Below are 20658 nucleotides of genomic sequence, written 5' to 3' on the forward strand. Positions count from 1 at the left end.
CAACCAGATAATAGGACCTCCGAGGGAGTTCTATTCTACAACCCAATTACCTCAAGCGATTTTGGGAAAAACTACTAGTTGGTTGCCACTATAATATACTCTTCAAAAGAAGAAACGCAAAACCACATTGTCGTAACATTTGGAGAATTGATTTAATTATTGAATGGTGAGTCCGATAATTACCAAATGTTGCAGGATTGTTCACAATTCACTCTAGTCCATTGTGAGTAAGTAATAGGACACACCACCAAGGTCAAGGTCATCTGGAGTCAATACCGGGTGTGGCCTCCGCGTGTGTTGACAACTGCCTGGCACCGCCTGCCCATTGAAGCAACCAGAGTACGGATGACGTCCCGGGGGATGGTGGCCCACTCGGCCTGCAAGGCTGCTGCCAGCTCGGGCAGGGTCTGGGGCTGTGGTTGTCGCTGTCGGAGGCGTCGGTCCAACTCGTCCCATAGATGCTCAATTGGGTTCAAATCCGGTGATATCGATGGCCAAGGAAGGACATTAATGTTGTTGTTCTGTAGGAAAGCCGTTGTGAGACGTGCTGTGTGAGGCCTGGCGTTGTCATGTTGGAACACTGCGTTGGCGTTGGCCATAACTGGAACGATGTGTGGCCGGAGGATCTGGTCAATGTAGCCCTGTGCATTCAGGTTGCCCTGCACGTGGACCAGGTCAGTTCTGCCAGTGTGTGAGATGGCTGCCCACACCATGACACTACCCCCGCCGAATCTGTCCACTTCCTGCACGCAGTTTGCCGCATAACGTTCACCACGACGCCTATACACGCGACATCTTCCATCATGACGTCGGAGCAGAAATCGGGACTCGTCACTGAAACCACACCTGTCTCCATCGCAGTTGAGGCCATTGTCGATGAATCTGGCACCACTGCAGTCGGAGTCGACGGTGTTGTGGTTTTAAGATGACACCTCGAACTGGACGTCTGGCACGAATTCCTACCTCACGTAGGCGGTTCCGTACGGTCTGGTCGGATATCCTGCGCAAACCTGGTATTGCTGCGGCTGTGGAGGTGGCAGTAGTCAATCGTTCCCGAAGGTGGCGTACCCGGATGTAGCGGTCCTGCCCGGGGGTAGTGAACCGTGGTCGACCGGATCTAGGGAGGTCACGTGTTGATCCATGTTGCTGGTAACGGTCCCACAGTCTGGAGATGGTGCTTGGGGACACATGGAATGCCCTGGCAACGCCCGTTCTGGATTCGCCTGCGTCTAGTCGGCCGATGGCATTGTTTCTCTGCGGTTCACTGAGACGTGGCATGTCCTGGATTGTCAACTGTCGGCCAGATACAGAGGCCAGGCAAGCGAACACCCTGCACTTTTATACTGTCGGTGTTCATGTTGCACGTGCAGACAACGCACGTGCAGTGGTGACATGGTTTGCACGTGGCTGCGTTTTTGCGAATATTCACATTTTGGAACTTTATTGTACAGTAGCTGCGTTTTATCGAATGTAACCGTGGGAATGTGTTTGGGACATGCAATGACCTTATATTCACAAAGCATGAACCGGTAGGAAACATAGAATCGGAGTTATAACCCATTTGTACCCTTTTGCGTTTCTTTTTTTTAAGAGTATATATACTCAGTAACTGTCTCTCTGACCCTCTGTCTGACCCTTTCTCTCTCTCTCTCTCTCTCTCTCTCTCTCTCTCTCTCTCTCTCTCTCTCTCTCTCTCTCTCTCTCTCTCTCTCTCTCTCTCTCTCTCTCTCTGGTCTGTCTGTCTGTCTGTCTCTCTAAGTATCTCTATTTTATTAATGCGGTATACCGTCGATTGTTGTTTAGTCGAGTCACGTCATTTGCACAGGTAATTCCGATAATAATCTATAAAATCTATATAAAATCGATACGAAGTATTATGCAATCACTCAGATCGCTTCATTGTTTTGATGATATGCAATATCCACTTATGTCCGAGCACATTGAATTCATTTAAATATGATACAAAAATATCGGTCATAAATATGAGTTATGACACGCAAATGCATATTTAATACCAACCAGTCTATCAAAAGTAAAGTGTGTTTTATTTAACGACGCCACTAGAGCACATTGATTTTTTATCTTATCATCGGCTATTGGACGTCAAACATATGGTCATTCTGACACTGTTTTTTTAGAGGAAACCCGCTGTCGCCACATAGGCTACTCTTTTTTTACGACAGGCAGCAAGGGATCTTTTATTTGCGCTTCCCACAGGCAGGATAGCACAAACCATGGAATTTGTTGAACCAGTTATGGATCACTGATCGGTGCAAGTGGTTTACACCTACCCATTGAGCCTTGCGGAGCACTCACTCTCGGGGTTGGAGTCGGTATCTGGATTAAAAATCCCATGCCTCGACTGGGATCCGAACCCAGTACCTACCAGCCTGTAGACCGATGGCCCGCCACGACGCCACCGAGGCCGGTACAACCAGTCTATCAAGTCTAAAAAGGAAAATTGTTTTTGTCTGAGTGTTTTGTGTGGGTTTTATTGTTGTGTGTGTCTGTTTGTGGTTTGTTGTTGCTGGGTGTTTTTTTTTTTTTTTTTTTTTTTTTTTTTTTTTTTTTTGTGGGGGAGGGGGGAGGTGGTGTTTTGGTGGTGGTGGTGGTGGGTTGGTGGTTGTTTTGTAGTTTTAGTCATTATACATATACATATATATATATAGACTCAGCGTCGCTAATTAGGAAGGAATGTATGGCCTTCGTGCATTAGGCCCAGAGTGAGGTTTCCTAAGTAGCACGATCATAATTAAAGTGCTGGACAGGCATCGTTAACATGTGTACTTGACTTAGTGTAATTTTAACTGTTTTTAATATTTAGCTGCTCATCTGTTTGTATCGTGGTATATATGTTTCTGAAATAATCTTGACAATTTGTATGTTTATTATTATTTATGTTCCTCTGATGCCACCGAATGGGGACCATGAGAGTAAATAAAGTTGTGTTCTGTCCCGACCCTTCAATAGTGACGCTGATAATATATCTATCTATCTATCTATCTATCTATCTATCTATCTATCTATATATCACACTTTACTGACGTCCATTTTCAGACTATATCTTTGTATGTTATAACCAAGTGAATTCAGTTTAGTTGGGGTGAGACGTAGGCGACTGGTAATCTGTTTGCTTGATGCGTGGTCGGTCTTGGATCGATCGCTGTCGGTGGAACCATTAGGCAATTTCTCGTTCCAGTCACTGCACCACGACTGGTATATCTAAAGGCTGTGATATGTGCTATCCTGTCTGTGGAATGGTGCTTATAAAATATCCCTTGCTACTGGTGGGGAAAAATGTAGCGGGTTTCCTCTCTCAAACCATATGTCAAAATTACCAAACATTTGACATCCAATAGCCGGTGATTAATAAAGCATTGTCATTTAGTGGTGTCGTTAAACACTTCTTTTTTTAAATTCTACAATACCACGTCTGTGGTATGTACTGTCCTGTATGTGGAATATAAAAGATCCCTTACTACCAAGACTATACATCAAAATTAACACGATGCGCGGTCCGTCTGGGATCGATCCCACAAAACCACAAAATGCATTTTTCGTATTTCTTAAAAAGGCACGCGCCTCTGAGAAAAAAAAACGTTGAGCAGACAAGGTCTAATCTGTTTTTAGAGGGGATATTCCTATTTCATTGTCACAGACGTTGGTATACCACGTGACCGTTATCATTTTGGTTCAGTTTGGTTTCTCGTGCACGGTTCGCGCAATCAACATCCGATTTGTTGCCGTTTGCTTGTTGTTCATTTGTGAGGTTTTTCTTCACAATTCGTGAACATTTTCATTAACAATAAAGTTCAGACAAGTAAGTATCTCAATACAAAACGTTACAAACCCTTAAAACCAATACTGTGGCTAAGTCTTACGATATCTGGAGAGGGGATACAACCTTGGGGGTGGGGGGTGGGGGGTGGGGGACACAAGCTATATTGTTACCTTTACTTAAATAGAGTAGGAAAAAAAATATTACATTTTCGTCCTGGGGAGGGGAAGTGCCTCTCCACCCCTGACGACGACGACGACGACAACAACTACTACTACCACCACTACCATTACCACCCACCACCCACCACCAATAATAAACTGTGCATCTAATTGCTAATAACAATAGGTTAGACACTAATACCCGGTTCCGAATAGCAAATGTAGGCTAATTGCGGTTTATACAAAATATATAAAATGTATTATTTCAAACACTGTAGTATAGTCAACATGGTCAGTGTCGTCTTATTCCCATTCAAGTATCATGATTGCTGCAGCAGCCACTTCCTAAACAGAAGCACCCATGTTCCTAGAGTAACTTCCTGTTCCAAACTCTCTCAGGACAGAACAGTTGGAACATGTCCAGGAGAGGTGAAAGGAACACACCCCAAGTCAGTGCGCACTCTGTGAAATTTGTCGTGACGTAGCCATTTCTGTGCTTCGAGCGACATCTACCGGTGACATCAGAATACTAACTTTCAAAATTATTTCAAGCAATTGGGTCATGGGGATTTATAAAAACGTGATCTAAGTGTGTTACAGGTTTGTAGATTAACCAAAATTATAATTTATTTTCGTTGGATGGAATTAGGGCGTGCGACTTTAAGCATATAGAACAGAAAATCCAATTACGTTTGGTGCATATATGACGCCGCACTCTACGCTAGTTTATCCAGGTCAAAAACAAAGCCAGTATTTTGAAAGTGAGACACTTTTGACGGGCTCGTATCGATCTCGATTTTCATTGGCTTATCACAAGTATAGAATTCCCCAACAAGAGATCGCGTGAGATTTTGCAATTTTTGAACAAATTTAACCGTCTTGATTCAGGGGTCGTCTCATATCTCCAAAACATATTTATATCCATAGAAGTATGGTACAACGCCTTTCCAGGGGTCGGTGGGTGGGGGATTTGCCTTGAAATTTTGACAGTGGCCAGCTGTTGGCATACGCGTTACATGTAAGGGGGTGTTACTAATTACGTAACGTTCTAGGGATAGAAGAAGAGGGTACTGTGTTCGATTTACGTAACATTTTTCAAGACTATATGTTATTTTGTATTCATTACTTAGACCTAAAAAGGTGTTTTATTGGAAATGCGCGGTCAGTCTAGGATCGATCCCCATCGGCGGGTATATAAAAGACCATGGTATGTGGAATGGTACATACATAAACAAAAATGTAGCGGATTTCCAAGGCGCGCGTGCAGGGATTTCAGTGGGGTTGGGGTTATAGACTGTGTTGAGCGAAGTTTATATGGGGCCATGCTCCCCCAAAAAATACATTTCAATTTTTGTTAAGCTTGGGCAAATAAGGGTTTCAACCTCCAATACTGTCCCCTGCACATGCACCCGATTCCTCTCTAAGATTATATGTCAAAATTACCAATTGTTAGACATCCAACAGCAGATGAAAGGAAGGATAGGATATGTTTTATTTAACGATGCTTTCAACACATTTTATTTACGGTTGTATGGGGTCAAATGATTATTAAATCAATATGCTTTATCTTTGATGTCGTTAAACAACCCTCTAACTTAACCCTTCCCAAACGAAATAATATTTATTTGAATTTGTCGATTTTAACACGTAAAATTAAGAAGTGAAAACGTTCATTGTCTACTTTAGTATATCTTATTTTAAAAATATATACATGATTAATGTGTTACTAGTATACAAACTCAGCTTTGAAAGTTCTACTAACACTTTATAAAATATCAATTCTGAAATAGGAAGGTACGACTGTCGATAATACGTTGTCAAGATCAAACTGGTTTTAACTAAAGACTCTAGTACCGTATCCTCAACCGAACGTTCTTCGTACAGCGCAAGATTTGTCTTTTAATTTTTTGAGACGAACCCTACAATTTGAAATCGGTAAATGCACGTGTTAACTGAAACTGACAACAGGCTGTCGTTTGTGCTTTGCCGAGCTATGGCGGCACAGGCGACGAATCAAGCGTATATGTTTGACGATATCCGTTCATAGCGAACACACACGAGTTTTTTAAAAGTGCATTTGAGCTTGTATTTCACATTTGTACATGATGTTATAATATGGTAACCAGAGAATGTAACTTTAAGCCATATTATTGGAAAAGGCCTTCTGTCTTTAAAGTTATTCAACTGCTTACTGTACATAATATTAAGCAGATGCGCAATTTAGGACTGGTAATTATATATTTTCTGCTCTGTGTATAACCTTGATGTGATTGATGTGACTTTAAATATTTTAATACTGTATTATACCAATATTATTTAGACGGTGCTGCCGGTCATCTGACGCAGTAATCTGTAGGCTCACTGTCCTAAATAATTATAAAAAGCTTAACCAGTCATCCTAGAGGACCTAGGTAAACTGTAGGTTATTGTCTTTATTGTGATAGGTACCAGTATTAATTCTGTGTTACAAGGTTACTGAATGAGTAGTTAAGGGTTAATTAAAAATTAACCAGTTAGGAATAGAGTTGTAATTCCTTTATTAATTAAGTTCCCCTGGAAACGTTTCTCAATTATCACACGTGTGGGTGTTGTGTCACGGTGAAGTGATTAGCATATTGTGTAAACTAGACACCTAGAGATTAACTAATTAAGTGATCAGTTCTGGGTTGTTATTATTTGTTGTTGTTAATTAACTACTGCGGCAGTACATTTGTCAGCGTAGGTTGATACAGATTCCAAAGTCTATTGTGTTTTTATTGTGTTTTCTAGTGAACTAAACGTGCTATAATAATATATACTTTATATAAGATCTTATCTCTGATCATACCTAGACGAGCCAGCGGGTATAACTGCCTGTGACAGAGAGATCTAATAGATATACAGTTAGGAGAGATATTTGGACAATCGTGTTTCATTCAGTTACGGGTATTATAGGATCCCCGTGACAATAACACATACCACGGCCTTTAATATACCAGTCGTGGTGCACTCGCTGAAGCGAGAAATAACCCAATGGGCCTACCAGCGGGGATCGATTCCATACCGACCGCACATCAAGCGAACGCTTTACTACTGGTCTACGTCCCGCCCCCTTTTAGCTCAAAGTCAATAAAGAAATTGAGTAAAAAAAAAAATCCTCAACGTCTTGATTCAAACCGCTATGAAGCAAGTGGACACGACAGGACCAACAGAAGCACGTAGTTACTGGACGGTTCAGTCAGATCTATTGATTTTCATCGCCGCCTTCGATGGTGTCGTGGTTAAGCTACCGGACATGATACTGGCAGGTACTGGGTTCGCAGCCCGGTACCGGTTCCCACCCAAAGCGGGTTTTAATGACTCAATGGGTAGGTGTAAGAAAAGTACGCCCTCTTTCCTCTCACTAACTACTTAAAACTAACAACTAGCCAACTGTCCTGAACAGACAGCCCAGATAGCTGAGGTCTATGCTCAGGACAGCGTGCTTGAAACTTAACTGGATATAAGCACGAAAATAAGTTTAAAAAAGACAGATTTTCATTACTTGTGAGAGGTTGTGGCATAGACACTGCTGGTTTTACCATAAAACATGTGTTGTTTAACGACACTACCAGAGCACACTGATGTATTAATCATCGGTTATTGGATGTCAAATCTTTGGTAATTCTGACATTCTTAGAGGGGAAACCTGCTAGATGTTTCCATTAGTAGTAAGGGATCTTTTATATGCACCATCCCACAGACAGGACAACATGTACCACGGTCTTTGATATACCAGTCATGGTGCACTGGCTGGAACGAAATAGCTCAATGGGCCCACAGACGGGGATTGATCTTAGACCGACCGCGCATCAAGCGAACGCTTTACCACTGAACTACGTCCCGCCATTCATACCGCTATGAAGCAAGTCGACATCATAAGACATACAGAAGCACGCAGTCACTGGGCGGTTAAACTAGAGTCATTGGAAGGAAATGTTTTATTTTATGACGCTTTCAGCACATTTTATTTATGGTTATGTGGCGTCGCACATATGGCTAAGGACCACACAGATATTGAGAGAGGAAACCAGCTGTCGCCACTTCATGGGCTACTCTTTTCGATTAGCAGCAAGGGATCTTTTATATACACCATCCCACAGAGAGAATAGCACATATCACGACCTTTGATATGCCAGTTGTGGTGCACTGGCTGGAGCGAGAAATAGCCCAATGGGCCCATCGACGGGGATCGATCTTAGACCGACCGCGCATCAAGCGAACGCTTTGCCACTTGCATACGTCCCGTCCCTAGAGCTATTACGTTGCACTATGTGTAGGAGGTTACGGGAACTCGGCACAGTGGCTGCTGATTTTGTCATCAAAATTATCATCATAATACTTCATTCATGACAAAAAAAAAATCTAATGGACGAATGGAAGTATAGATAAATGGATGGATGGATGGATGGATGAATGAATGTGAACAACACATTGCCCGTTTGTTCGAAAGTATTACCATTGTACAGCATTAATGTTAACATCGCTATTTCTTCCCAAGCTGGGGACAGGACCCACTGGTAATGCGCTCGTTTTAGGCACGGTTGGTCTACGATCGATCCCCATCGGTGGTCCCATTGAACTATTTTCACGTTCCAACCATTGCACCGCGACTGGTATATCAAATACGGTCGTATGTGATATCTTGTCATTGGGATTGTGCGTATAAAAGATCCATTGCTGCTAATAGAAAACAATGTAGCGGGTTTCCTCTCTTATGTCTGACAGACATTCCATAGCTGATGATTAAAAAAAGCAATGTGTTCTAGAGGTGTCGTTAAACAAAATAAACTTTAACTGTTTTCCTTTCCAAACGTTCTGTTTCCTCAGTCTGATTTGACTTTTCGTTCTCGTTTGGTGTTGAAAACATATACTCGTTCTTTCATGACTTTTTGTAAAATATGTCTCCGCTGCCTTTTATAAATATACGGTTCAGATGTTATTCATTCTTCAGTTCTTCGATATATTGTTAGAACATGATTCACGCACGCACATACACGTACACACATATACATATACATACATATATCTATATAGTATATATATATATATATATATATATATATATATATATATATATATATATATATATATATATATATATACACACACATTAATCAGGTGTCAAGAATAAAAAGTGGGTATCTGTGCAAATGCATAACACAATGAGCATGTTGATTGATCATATGCATATAGGAGGGAAATGTTTTATTTAACGACGCACTCAACAGATTGTATTTACGGATATATGGCGTCGGACATATGGTAATGTTTGCGTTTATATCCAAATAAGGTTCAAACATACTGTGGGCAGCCACACCCAGCTTATCTGGGACAGTGGGTTAGTTGCGAGACCAGGGTGTAGTGGTCCTACCCACTGTCGTTTAAAACTTATGGGTCCGATGGCTTAACCGCGACACCACCAAGGCCGGTCATGATTCAAAAAGATGTACAAATGAAACAGCATAAGGGAAGTAATTATTATTATCAATCGTATTTGTAATTGCGTCCCTTGATATAAAATGTCTAAGAAAGATAATTGAAATGAAAGCAAACAGAAGGGAAATAACTCTTACTGGCAAAACTAGTCCACAATTGCTTTCCCCTTATGACGTAAATTGTAGACTGAATTCTGTTCATGTATGAGGGGGGACGTAGCCCACTCGTTTGATGTGCCGTCGGTTTGGGATCGATACCCGTTGGTAGGACCATTGGGCTATTTCTCGTTTCAACCAGTGCACTACGACAGGTATACCAAAGCCCGTTGTATGTGCTATCATGTCTGTGGGATGATGCCTATAAAAGATCCCTTGCTACTAATGAAAAAAATGTAGCGGGTTTCTTCTCTAAGACAATATTTCAGAATTACCAAATGTTTGGCATTCAATAGCCGATGATTAATAAATCAATATTGCTCTAGTGGTGTAGTTAAACAGAACAAAAATGTTAACGTGCAGATAAAGAATTATGACGTGGGTGAACGTTCGCGTGGTGTCACAAAAGCTTGGTAATTTTCCACTGATATGGTCACATTTGTGGTTATAACTGGTACTAAATTTGTATATAATGTCATTAGATTGTCATTAGATCTAGTAAAACGAAATCCTATACTCATGCCTGCATTATATAGAGCGAATCTATAGACAAAATGAGAATAATGAGGAAAAACCCTCACCTTAACGACAAAATCGGGTATCTGCATACGATATAATCAAATGGACGTTTGAACCAAGTCGTGATTGCTTCCATGAACGACTGCTATGTGTTGTTGTTGTTGTTTTCTACATTAGGATTGCTACCATGCAAGGCAGTACACCTTTAAGGTTTTCCTTCGCGCAATCATCATCGTTTCAAAACGACGTCATTGTGCAATGTGCGATAGCGTCGCTTTGAGGAAATATAAAAATATTCTAGGTCAAGTCACTTTCGAAAGTGCGCCTTGCGATGGGGACCATGGCCTGTGTTTATAAAACGTTTAGACTCCAGAGTTAACCTCTAGTGATGTTACACGCATACAATTTGTATGACATGTCATGACATTAGTGTCTGAAACTCTATTGCAGTCTCGAGTCTAGACTCTAAAAGTTTTATAAGCACCAGGACAGAGGTCACGTTGTTCCTAGTCATCGCTTCATCGCATCCTACCGGTGTTTGGATTAGACCGTTACACTTGATAATTTCGTCGCATGATGTATGACCATCAAGTGATAGGGAATCTGTAGTTCGATCGTTAAAAGGATGGTGACAATTACTCCACCTGCAGGAGGACGATGACTCCTGACTGTCACAAGAGACTGGTTTGACAAGACAAACAACGCAGAACCCTCCACCCCACCCCCCCCCCCCCCCCCCCCAAAAAAAAAAAAAAACGCGCGAAAAAAAAAACCCCAAACACCAAACAACCAAGAACAACACACAAACGAAAATGCCTTACCTGCCAACTCATTCCCCAGATGATGAGCCAGACTCGGCAGTATGTCACTCAAGCGATGGAACTTCTGATGCACCTCGGTAAAATTCCCTACGTCGTGGTGTATCCTGAAAGCGTGGTGTATGGCGTTGTTCAGCACGTGACAGAACTTGTCCATGATGGCGCCGTGACCGGTGTAGGAGTACACGAGGTTGGCCTTGGTCCAGCTGAAGTGTTTGAGGACGACCATGAAGAACCTGGCCAGAGCGTTGAAGCTAGAGCCGATCCTCGTGAGCATGGGGAACTCGTAGCCCTTGTTGTCGCCGAAATCCCCGGCGAACGCCCCCGCTGTGATCATGGGCAGGTTCCAGTACTTCACCTGGCGGGCCACGGGCGCAGCGGCGTAGTCACAAGACGGGCCTGGGGAGAAGAACGGAAATAAATACATATATAAATAAATAGGTAAATAAATAAATAGATAAATACACAGATGCATAAATAAATAAATAAATAAATAAATAAATAAATACATAAATAAAAAAATAAACATACAAATAAAGACATAAATGTATAAGTAAATAAATAAAATAAATAAATAGAAAGTCAGACAGCCAGACAGCCAGACTGCCAGACAGCCAGACTGCCAGACAGTCAGACAGCCAGACAGCCAGACAGTCAGACAGCCAGACAGCCAGACAGCCAGACAGTCATACTGCCAGACAGTCAGACAGCCAGACAGTCAGACAGCCAGACACTCAGACAGCCAGACAGTCAGACAGCCAGACAGTCAGACAGCCAGACAGTCAGACAACCAGACAGCCAGACAGTCATACTGCCAGAAAATCAGACAGTCAGACAGCCATACTGCCAGACAGCCAGACAGCCAGACAGTCAGACAGCCAGACAGCCAGACAGTCAGACAGCCAGACAGTCAGACAACCAGACAACCAGACTGACTGACAGGGATAGATATATATCAGCCGATGCGGAATAAATTGGTCTTGTATGATCATGTGAGTTATGTTGTTTGAGCTGATATTAACATTGGGTTAACGGCAAAATAACGCAAGAAATGCTTTTTTATATTTCATAAAAACATGGAAACCTGCTGTCATAATGAAATTATGCTATCATTTTCGGTTTATACTTGCAGTATAAACCATTTTTGGGTACGATATTTTCAGTTGTTATGATTATTTTATTGTAAAATAAAAAAAATAAAAAAATGTATATTTTCCACGTTTTCCAAAAATGCTTGTTTTTCATCTACTGGATGGGAGAAAATAATCCTCCATTATGTATCCACCTGCAACAGGGCTATCTATCTATCTATCTATCTATCTATCTCAAACAACAGAAGTCACATGGTCATGCAAGACCGATTTATTCCGCATGGGCTGACGTCACGGAATATGCCTGTCTTGCATGGCTAGGGATGGGAGAAAAATAGATAGATAGACAGATAAATAAACAAATAATCGATTGTTGGCAGTCACAACTGGTTACATCCAAAGCCACGTGTGTGTTCTCGGTCTTGGTTGTTTTGTTGTTGTTGTTTTTGTGTGTGTCAAATATTGTTATTGCATATTCCCCATATGCCGTTGTGTAACGGCCTGTTCTGTTCTGTTCTGTTGGGTTGGTGTTGTTTCTTGTGGGTTTCGTTTGTTTGTTTGTTTGTTTGTTTGTTGTTGTTTTTGTTTGTTTGTTTGTTTGTTTGTTTTCTTGGGGGAGGGGGGCTATTGACTGTTTATTGTTGGGTTTGTTTTTGTTTTCTGGGAGAAGGTTATCGGTGGGGTGTTTGGGGGTGTTGTGTTAGAGGGTGTGGGGGGTTTTTTTTTTGGGGGGGGAGGGGGAGCAGGTTGGGTGTGAGTGTGGGTTTTTTATATGTCCTCCCCATCCCACCCCCCAAAAACAACAAACAAACAAACAAACAAACAAACACACAAACACATTAAACCTGAAACAACTAAATAAAAAAAATAAAAAATAGTGGAATAAACGACAAGTGTCATTTTCTCAAACCGGCCTCGGTGGCGTCGTGGCAGGCCATCGGTCTACAGGCTGGTAGGTACTGGGTTCGAATCCCAGTCGAGGCATGGGATTTTTAATCCAGATACCGACTCCAAACCCTGAGTGAGTGCTCCGCAAGGCTCAATGGGTAGGTGTAAACCACTTGCACCGACCAGTGATCCATAACTGGTTCAACAAAGGCCATGGTTTGTGCTATCCTGCCTGTGGGAAGCGCAAATGAAAGATCCCTTGCTGCTAATCGGAAGAGTAGCCCATGTCAGGGGAGAACAGCCCCCGGGTTTTCTCTCACCCTCTGTTGTGGTCCTTAACCCGGTATGGCCCGGAACCGCATATAACCGTAAATAAAAATGTGTTTGAGTGCGTCGTTAAATTAAAGTCAGTTTTTTTTTTTTTTTTCATTTCCTGCAACGAAGAGACCATAACCATTCCTAGCAGTTTAGCTATCGTACTACTCTATTAAATCTTCTGTTCGTGTATGTTCTTCATGTGGTACATGGTAAGTTAATGTGTGTGGCGGCGTACGTTGACAAATAGGTAAGTGCTAGGTAACATGCTACAAATTCAATTATTTTTTTAGAATTTTGCTTTATTTTCGGGATATTTCCATAATGTATTAAACATTAAAGCATGTTCATCGAAACGAATCCTAACTTTAGACATAATTTTAAGTCTGGTTCTGGTTGTGAGGTCCCTCGTATAGAAATAACTGTCACCAGATGGAGATATAGAGGTTTTCTTTAATCATTACTACAATTGCAACCGGCAGTCGTGGAATCACAATGGAACAGGCAGTCATTGCCAAGTAAGGTGGAATACACATAACGTGATATGGTAGATCACTTGAGTCGGCCATACAGCAACATACAGACAGGGTGATTGGGTGGACTCATGATGGATCTTACATATGTCATGCAATGCAAAGTAAGTTTTATATGGTATTTTTTTTTTTTTCAGACTCAAATACTTTACGAATTGTAATAAACTTTGGGCAAATTAGCTAATGTCAATTACAATCAGGATCATAGCATGGTTTAAATTGACATTATAAGCAAAGCGTACTTGGGGACACTCTCATAACTTTGACGTATGCATTCATAGTCGGTTCATAATAAAACGTATTCAATGAGTCAAGTTTTTACAACTGAAAGCTGTCCAAGCGTTCAGGCAAGCACAACAAACGAACGTTTATGCACTAGTTTGTGTATTTGAGGTGACAAAAAGTGAGATGGTGGTGACTGCAATTAAGTATGTGGGTGGCCGTGCAAAAAGTAAAGGACGGCAGGTGGGTTTTAGGAAACAGGCGTTGATAATTAAGCTTGATATTGATGGAGAGTGGTCGGGAAGAGATTATTACCCTGCGTGTGGATTTTTTTCTCGGTAATACAATCGAAACTTTTATCTTTCGCCCCTCCTAATACGTAGGTTCTTTCACCTCGCTCCCTCCCGCTTATCATCCTCCCCACCCCTTCCCCTCCTCTCTCTCATTCCCTTTCCTGCCATTTCTTCCCTTCCTATCCTTACTCTAACTCCCTTTTCCGGTCTGAAGCCTCCTCCCATTTTTCTTTACGAACAAGTTGATTACTGCAAGGTTCTCTTTTCTACTCTCTCTCTCGTCCCACCTGTATCCTCTATCCTCTCGTTTTTTCCCCACCTCTTTTTCCCCGTTTTTAGCCCACCTTTTCTCCCCCCTTCGTCCTCTCCTATCTCCCCTGCCTGGTCGCCTGTCTGATCCAACCCGGTCAGGTCCCCCCTTTCCTGCCTCCTGCCCTCTCTGTCCGCTTCCCACCTTTGATCTCACCTCTCCCTTCTTCTCAGCATTCCTCTCTTTCTCCCTCTTTCCTCCTTCCCTCCCCCTTCCCTGCCTCCCCCCCCCTCCCCTCCTCTGGGGTTCTCCCTCCTCCCTCCTTGTCATCCCCCCGTTTTCTTTTCTCTTCCCTAAAGTCCTTTTTTTCCTTCTTTGTTTTTGCTTCCCCTCACCCCACTCTCTGTTCCCCCATTCATTCTTTTTGTGCCTTTACTCTTTCCTTTTCCGTGTCCTCCCCCTTCTTTCCCTTTTCCCCCCCCTCCCATCCTCGCTTTTTTCTCTTGCTCTCTCCTCTGGTCTTCTCTCCCCTTCCCTTTTTTTTCTCCCTTTTCCTCCCTCTCCCCTGCCCTGGGTCTTCTTTTCTCTCCTCCCCTTTATCTTTCCCCCCCTCCCTCATTCGAACTCCTTTTCGTCCCCGTTTCCTCCCCCCTTCCCCTCTTCTCTTTTGCCAAACTATCTTTTTTTTCTTTCTCGCTTTCCCCCCTCCTTTCTTTTTCCCTTCTCTCCTCATTCCCCTCCCTTCCCTTCCCGCTCCTCTTGCCCCGCCCCCCCTTTTTTTTTTTCTCCCCCTTTCCCTCCTCTCTCCCTCCCTTCCCTTCTTCGTCTTCCCCTTCTTTTTCCCTTTTCCCTTCTCTTTTCCCTCTCCCCTTTTTCCCTTTCCCCCCCCTCCTTTTCTTCCTCCTTCGTCTTTCTGTCCTGTCTTATATTCCCCTTTCCCTTTTTCTCCCTTCCCCCCCCGTTTTTTTCCCCCCTTCTTGCTGTGTGGTTTCATTTCCTCCCTTCTTCTCTTCTCCTCTCCTCTTTCTCCCTCACTTTCTCTTCTTCTCCCTTTTCCTTTTTATCTCTTTCCTTTCTTCTGCTTTCCTTTTTTCTTTTGTTTTTTTTTTTTTTCTTTTTTCCTTTCCCCCTTTTCATTCTTCCCCCCCTCTTCCCTGCCCCTCCCCCCCCTTCTTTCTTTTCTCCCTTTCCCCTTTTTTCCGTTCTTTCGTCTTCTGCCCCTTTTCCTTCTCCTTGTCCCTTTCTCCCTCTTTCTCTTCTCCCTCCCTGGCCTCTCCTTCCCTCCTCCTTTTTTCTTCTTTTCCCCTCCTCTTTTCCCCCTTTTCTTCCTCGGTCTTCTCTTTCCCCCCCCCTCTTCCCCTTCTCCCTCCTTCCTCTCCTTTTTCCTTCTTCTCCCTTTGCCTTCCTTCCCCCCCCCTCTTTCTTTTCTTTTTTCTCTCCTCTTTTCCCCCTTTTTCTTTTTACTCCTTCTCCCTGTTCTCTTCCCCTCTTCCTCCTACTTTCCCCTCCCTTTTTCCCTCTCTTCTCCTTTTCCTCCCCCTTTTCCCCCCTTCCTTCCCCTTCGTTCCCCCTTTTTCCCTCCCTTTCCGCTTCTCTCTTTCCTTCCTCCCCGATCCCCTTTTTTTTCTCACCTGCCCTTCCTTCCCCCCCCCCCTTTCCATCCTTCCCCTTTTCTTCTTCCCCTTTCCTGGCCCTTTCTCTTTCCCCTCACCTTTCCCTCCGCCGTGTCCCCCCCTTCCCCCCCTCCACCCCCCCCCTCTTCCCCCCCCTTCCTCCCTCTTCTTTCCTCTTCCTTCCCTCCCCTCCTTTCTCTCCCCCCTATCTCTTTCCCTTTCCCCTTTCGCTTCTCCCCCCCCCTCCCTTCTTTCTTCCCCGTTTCTTTTTCCTTCCCCCTTCCCTTGGTTCCCTTTCGCCCCTCCCTTCTTTTCCCCCCCCCCCCCTGCTTTTGTTTCCCCCTCTTTCCTTTTCCCATTCTGTTGTTTTCTATCCACTCTTCCCCTCCTCGTCGCCTCCATCTCCCCCCCCTTCCCTCTCTGTGTGTCCTTCCTCCTTCGATCCTCCTCCATACACCCCCTCTCTTCCCTTTCTAAACCCTCCCATCTTATCACTTTTCGTCTTCTGGTCCGTCCGTTCTTCCCTTTCCCCCAGTTTCCCCCCCTCAGCAAATTCGCCCGCTTTTTTTTGTCTTTTTCTCCCCATCCCTCAGATTTCTTTTTCCCCTTCAATTCTCTCTTTCCTCCCTTTCTTTTCCTTAGTCCCCTCTCTATTCTCCTCCTTTTTCTCATTCACTCCCCGGTCCCCTCTCGTTCTCTTGTCCCCCTCTTTCTTGGCTTTTCTTCCTCCTCTTCCCCTTCCTCCCCCCCTCTTTTTCTTTTCTCCTTTTATATTCCTTGTCCCCTTCCACCTATCCTCTCCTCTTTTCACTCTCTCCCTTCCCTCCCAGTTTTTTTTTTTCCTCGCTCTCTTCTATTTCTCTCTTCTCCCTTCTTCTCCCTGTTCCTTTCGCCTCTCTTCTCTCTCCCTTCATGACAAATATTTAAACAAATCAGAGGAAATACTTATTACGCAAAAACATATAAAAATTCTATAAACATATATATCTCCATATGAAACCCCATATAAATAGTATTGAATTTAAACAAAAAATTTAGGTTTTTTTTAAACAGTTTATAAATATCTGAATATTTAACCCATACTATTTACTTTTATAACAGTTAAAAAATATATAACCAAGATTTCTTATTTTTATAAACATCCATGGGTCTATTTTGTAACCAAAATATGTATAGTGTGTATATGACATAACAAATATCTTTAAACCAAGCGTTTCTTTTCCTTTTTTCCCAACATTAACAATCTTTAAACAATATCTTTGTTACTTTGAAAATTAAAAAATAATATTTAAACAACTCTCTTTTCCTTTAAACATTAAAATTCTCTCTTAAACACATATTATATCTCAAATCCATACCTCATACACCCTTAGTTTTTTTTTATAAATTTTTAAAAAACCCATTGGAATTTCATTCTTGTCCTTTACCAACCATTTTCCCATCGAGTGTTCTTCATCTTCTAATAACAATAATAATAATTTAGATCATTATCCATTAAGGTTAATATTACTTTTAAAAAACCATCACTGAACACAGGGGGGCTCGATTTTTTCCTATACCAACAACTCACCTCTTTTCAATCTTCTCATCACTCTATAATCTCTATTTTTCTTATTTCTTAACTTCCCATAATTAGCGACAATTCTTTGTACTATAAGAATCTAAACCCTTCCCCTTTAATCTATATTCAATTATCCCCAAACTGGGTCTTAACTTGATACACATTCTGCGACTCCACCATGCCGCTACCATAAACGTTATTTCTGTCTCACTACTTAATACTCAATCCACCACTTCCAATCACCGAATAACACATTACTAACTTTTCATTTATTAATTATGCACCTAAAAGGAGAGATACAAGCTATTAAAAACGACCACACATACATACCCCATTATAAAAAAATATATATTATATATTATATATATAAATAATTATATCTTTTTTTTCCAAACGTTAACATCCAAAATTTAACACCTAATAATATATCACTTTAAGTTAAACCTCTTATAATTTCACTGATAAATTGTCTAACAAAGCCAAATTTCACTATTTAAAACCTTTTCAACAAACTAATTAAATCTTTTCTTTATTTTGTCTATATCTTATTATGAAAACATCCTTCTAAAAAACCAATATATACAATCAATAGCATTTTCTTCACCACTTCTACATCAACCACTTTTTACATACATAATCCAGCACTTATTAAACACTTTACCACATAATAATTACATATTTTTTAAATAATTATTTTAAATGTATTTACAGAACAACACAATCCCACCCCATAACCAACCTCTTCATACATCCATTAAAAAAAACCCATACTATCATTAATTTTAAAATATTACTCATGTACATGTCGGTTGTTCTATCGTGGTGGAAGTGGTCCAATACTTACACGAGTTAATTAGCTGTATTTTGGGGGGGAATTGTCGCGGACAGTAGTTGCGTAATTTTCCTTCGATGGCTTATTAATAATAATAACTATACCATATATTTCTTATGGTACTGTAGAAAGGCACACACTAGAACAAGTGATATCATTTTCTACTACATTCATATTGCAACAGACTACAAATGGTATTATGCTGTCAATATGTGGTATCTGCTACTTTTTGTAAAGAGATTATGGGAGAATAGTCTGTATTTACCCAAATATGTATATATAAGGGGCAATAGGTGTTTAAGGTAAGGGTTGTAGGCATAATTATTAACCGACTTCTATAAAAAGACAGTTTGGGCGATTGTTGAATAAAACAAACAAATGATTTGAATAGGCTACACTTAGATCTGCCATCGATTTGAAAATGTATTTAATGGTATGCTATACGTCATCGAAAATGACTCTATTGGGTCCGGAACAGTGGAGAATGGGTGTAAACTCAGATTCTTCCTGTACCTGATACAAGGCAGACCAGTACCAGATTTACAGGCGGAATAAGACAGCTAATGACAATGACACACAGCTGGACGAAAAACCAAAAGGGGCTGCAAATCGGATTTTATAGCTCGGGGGATTCCTTGGGTTCGAGGATACTGTACACCGCAAAGTTGATGCACGATGGGGAGGAATGATAGGAAATACTGTGTAAAGTAAAAAAAATTGTTGGGTTTTAAGACACCACTGGGAGACACAAATAGTGATATACTTAATCATCGGCCTATTGAAATCAAACATTTGGTAATTCTGACATGTAGTCATCAGAGAAAACCAGCTAAAAAAAAAATTCTAATCCAGCTTGGACTTTTATATGCACCATCCTAATGACAACATAGCACTACCACGGCCTTTGATATGCAAGTCTTGGGCGCTGGTTGGAACGAGAAATAGCCCAATGGGCCAACCGACGGGGATTGGATCCCAAACCGGACCGGTGCTCAAGCGAAGCGCTTTACCACTGGGCTACGTCCGCCCGTGTGTGTAAATATTGTCACCCCAGCTCCGGATGGATACAGGATTTGAAAGGGGCGGGGGGGGGGGGGGGGGGGGAGGGAACAGGAGTGTCAAAAAGGTGCAAACGGACGAGTTACGAAATACGACATAAACCACCAGATCTGTTTTATATTTCACGCTCAGTTAGAGAAATTTTTCACAACTGATAACCTTAAATTTCAACGAACTCCGAAAAAAATTATTAACCAACTAGGTATGACCAGTATTTGGATGTCACAAAACTTTTCATCTATACCACTACTTATTCATCACGTTAAATTAAGACAAAACGATCAGTACCTACAACAATGGAATAGCGACATTTAAAGAACACCTAACATTAGAAAAATATATTATAAAATTACCACAAATTCCTGGACTACGTTACTAAAATTTAGAACACAAACCATTACTTACCAATCGAAAACAGGACGATGGAACAACACCCCAGTAGAAAGCAGACTATGTACACTATGTAACAAAAATGACATCGGAGACGAATTTCACTATTACTTACATGCCTTTTCTTTAATAACTCCCGAAAAAAAAAATTGTTAAAGCCATATTATTATAACAAACCCATATGCTGAAATTTAACAACTAATGACAAATGACAAAATAAGTCTTCTAAAAAAGTTGTGCAAATTAATAAAAGAAATTACGGATAAATTCGGTAAACCTTAAAAAGAATTGTCTTCCAAGCTATGCTGTCTTATTCCGACTACTACTATCCGGTGTTTGCATATATATATATATATATATTATATAATATTCTTTATATTATTATTTTTTTTTTTTTCTCTTCTCTTCTCTCTCTCTCCTCCCTCTCTCTCTCTCCCTCGTCTCTCTCTCTCTCTCTCTCTCTCTCTTCTCTTCTCTCTCTCTCTCTCTTTATATAATATATATTAATATGTATATGTATATGTATATGTATATGTATGTTATGTATATGTATATGTATATGTATATGATATATATATAATTATATATATAGATGGATAGATGGATAGATAGATAGATTATTACTATTGAAATATATTCCATTTGTATTATTAATTATTAGAAATTTTGTTTGATATTGTACTGCAATTTCTCCTGGAAACCCCATTTCCCTGTTTCATTGTT

General features: G+C 41.3%; 1 protein-coding gene across 1 annotated transcript in view; it reads right to left on the reverse strand.

Moving 5' to 3' along the window:
• Positions 1-10068: 10068 nt before the first annotated feature.
• Positions 10069-20658, reverse strand: part of LOC121372957 (atrial natriuretic peptide receptor 3-like) — a 58398-nt gene continuing 47808 nt past the window's right edge. The window contains exons 2-3 of the mRNA XM_041499395.1: positions 10892-11287; positions 10069-10094 (exon numbers count right to left, since the gene is read on the reverse strand). Of these exons, the coding sequence (XP_041355329.1) occupies positions 10069-10094; positions 10892-11287 (422 nt within the window). The remainder of the gene's footprint in view (positions 10095-10891; positions 11288-20658) is intronic.

Source organism: Gigantopelta aegis, chromosome 5 (genome assembly GCF_016097555.1).
Source record: "Gigantopelta aegis isolate Gae_Host chromosome 5, Gae_host_genome, whole genome shotgun sequence".
Classification (NCBI taxonomy): Eukaryota; Metazoa; Mollusca; class Gastropoda; order Neomphalida; family Peltospiridae; genus Gigantopelta; species Gigantopelta aegis.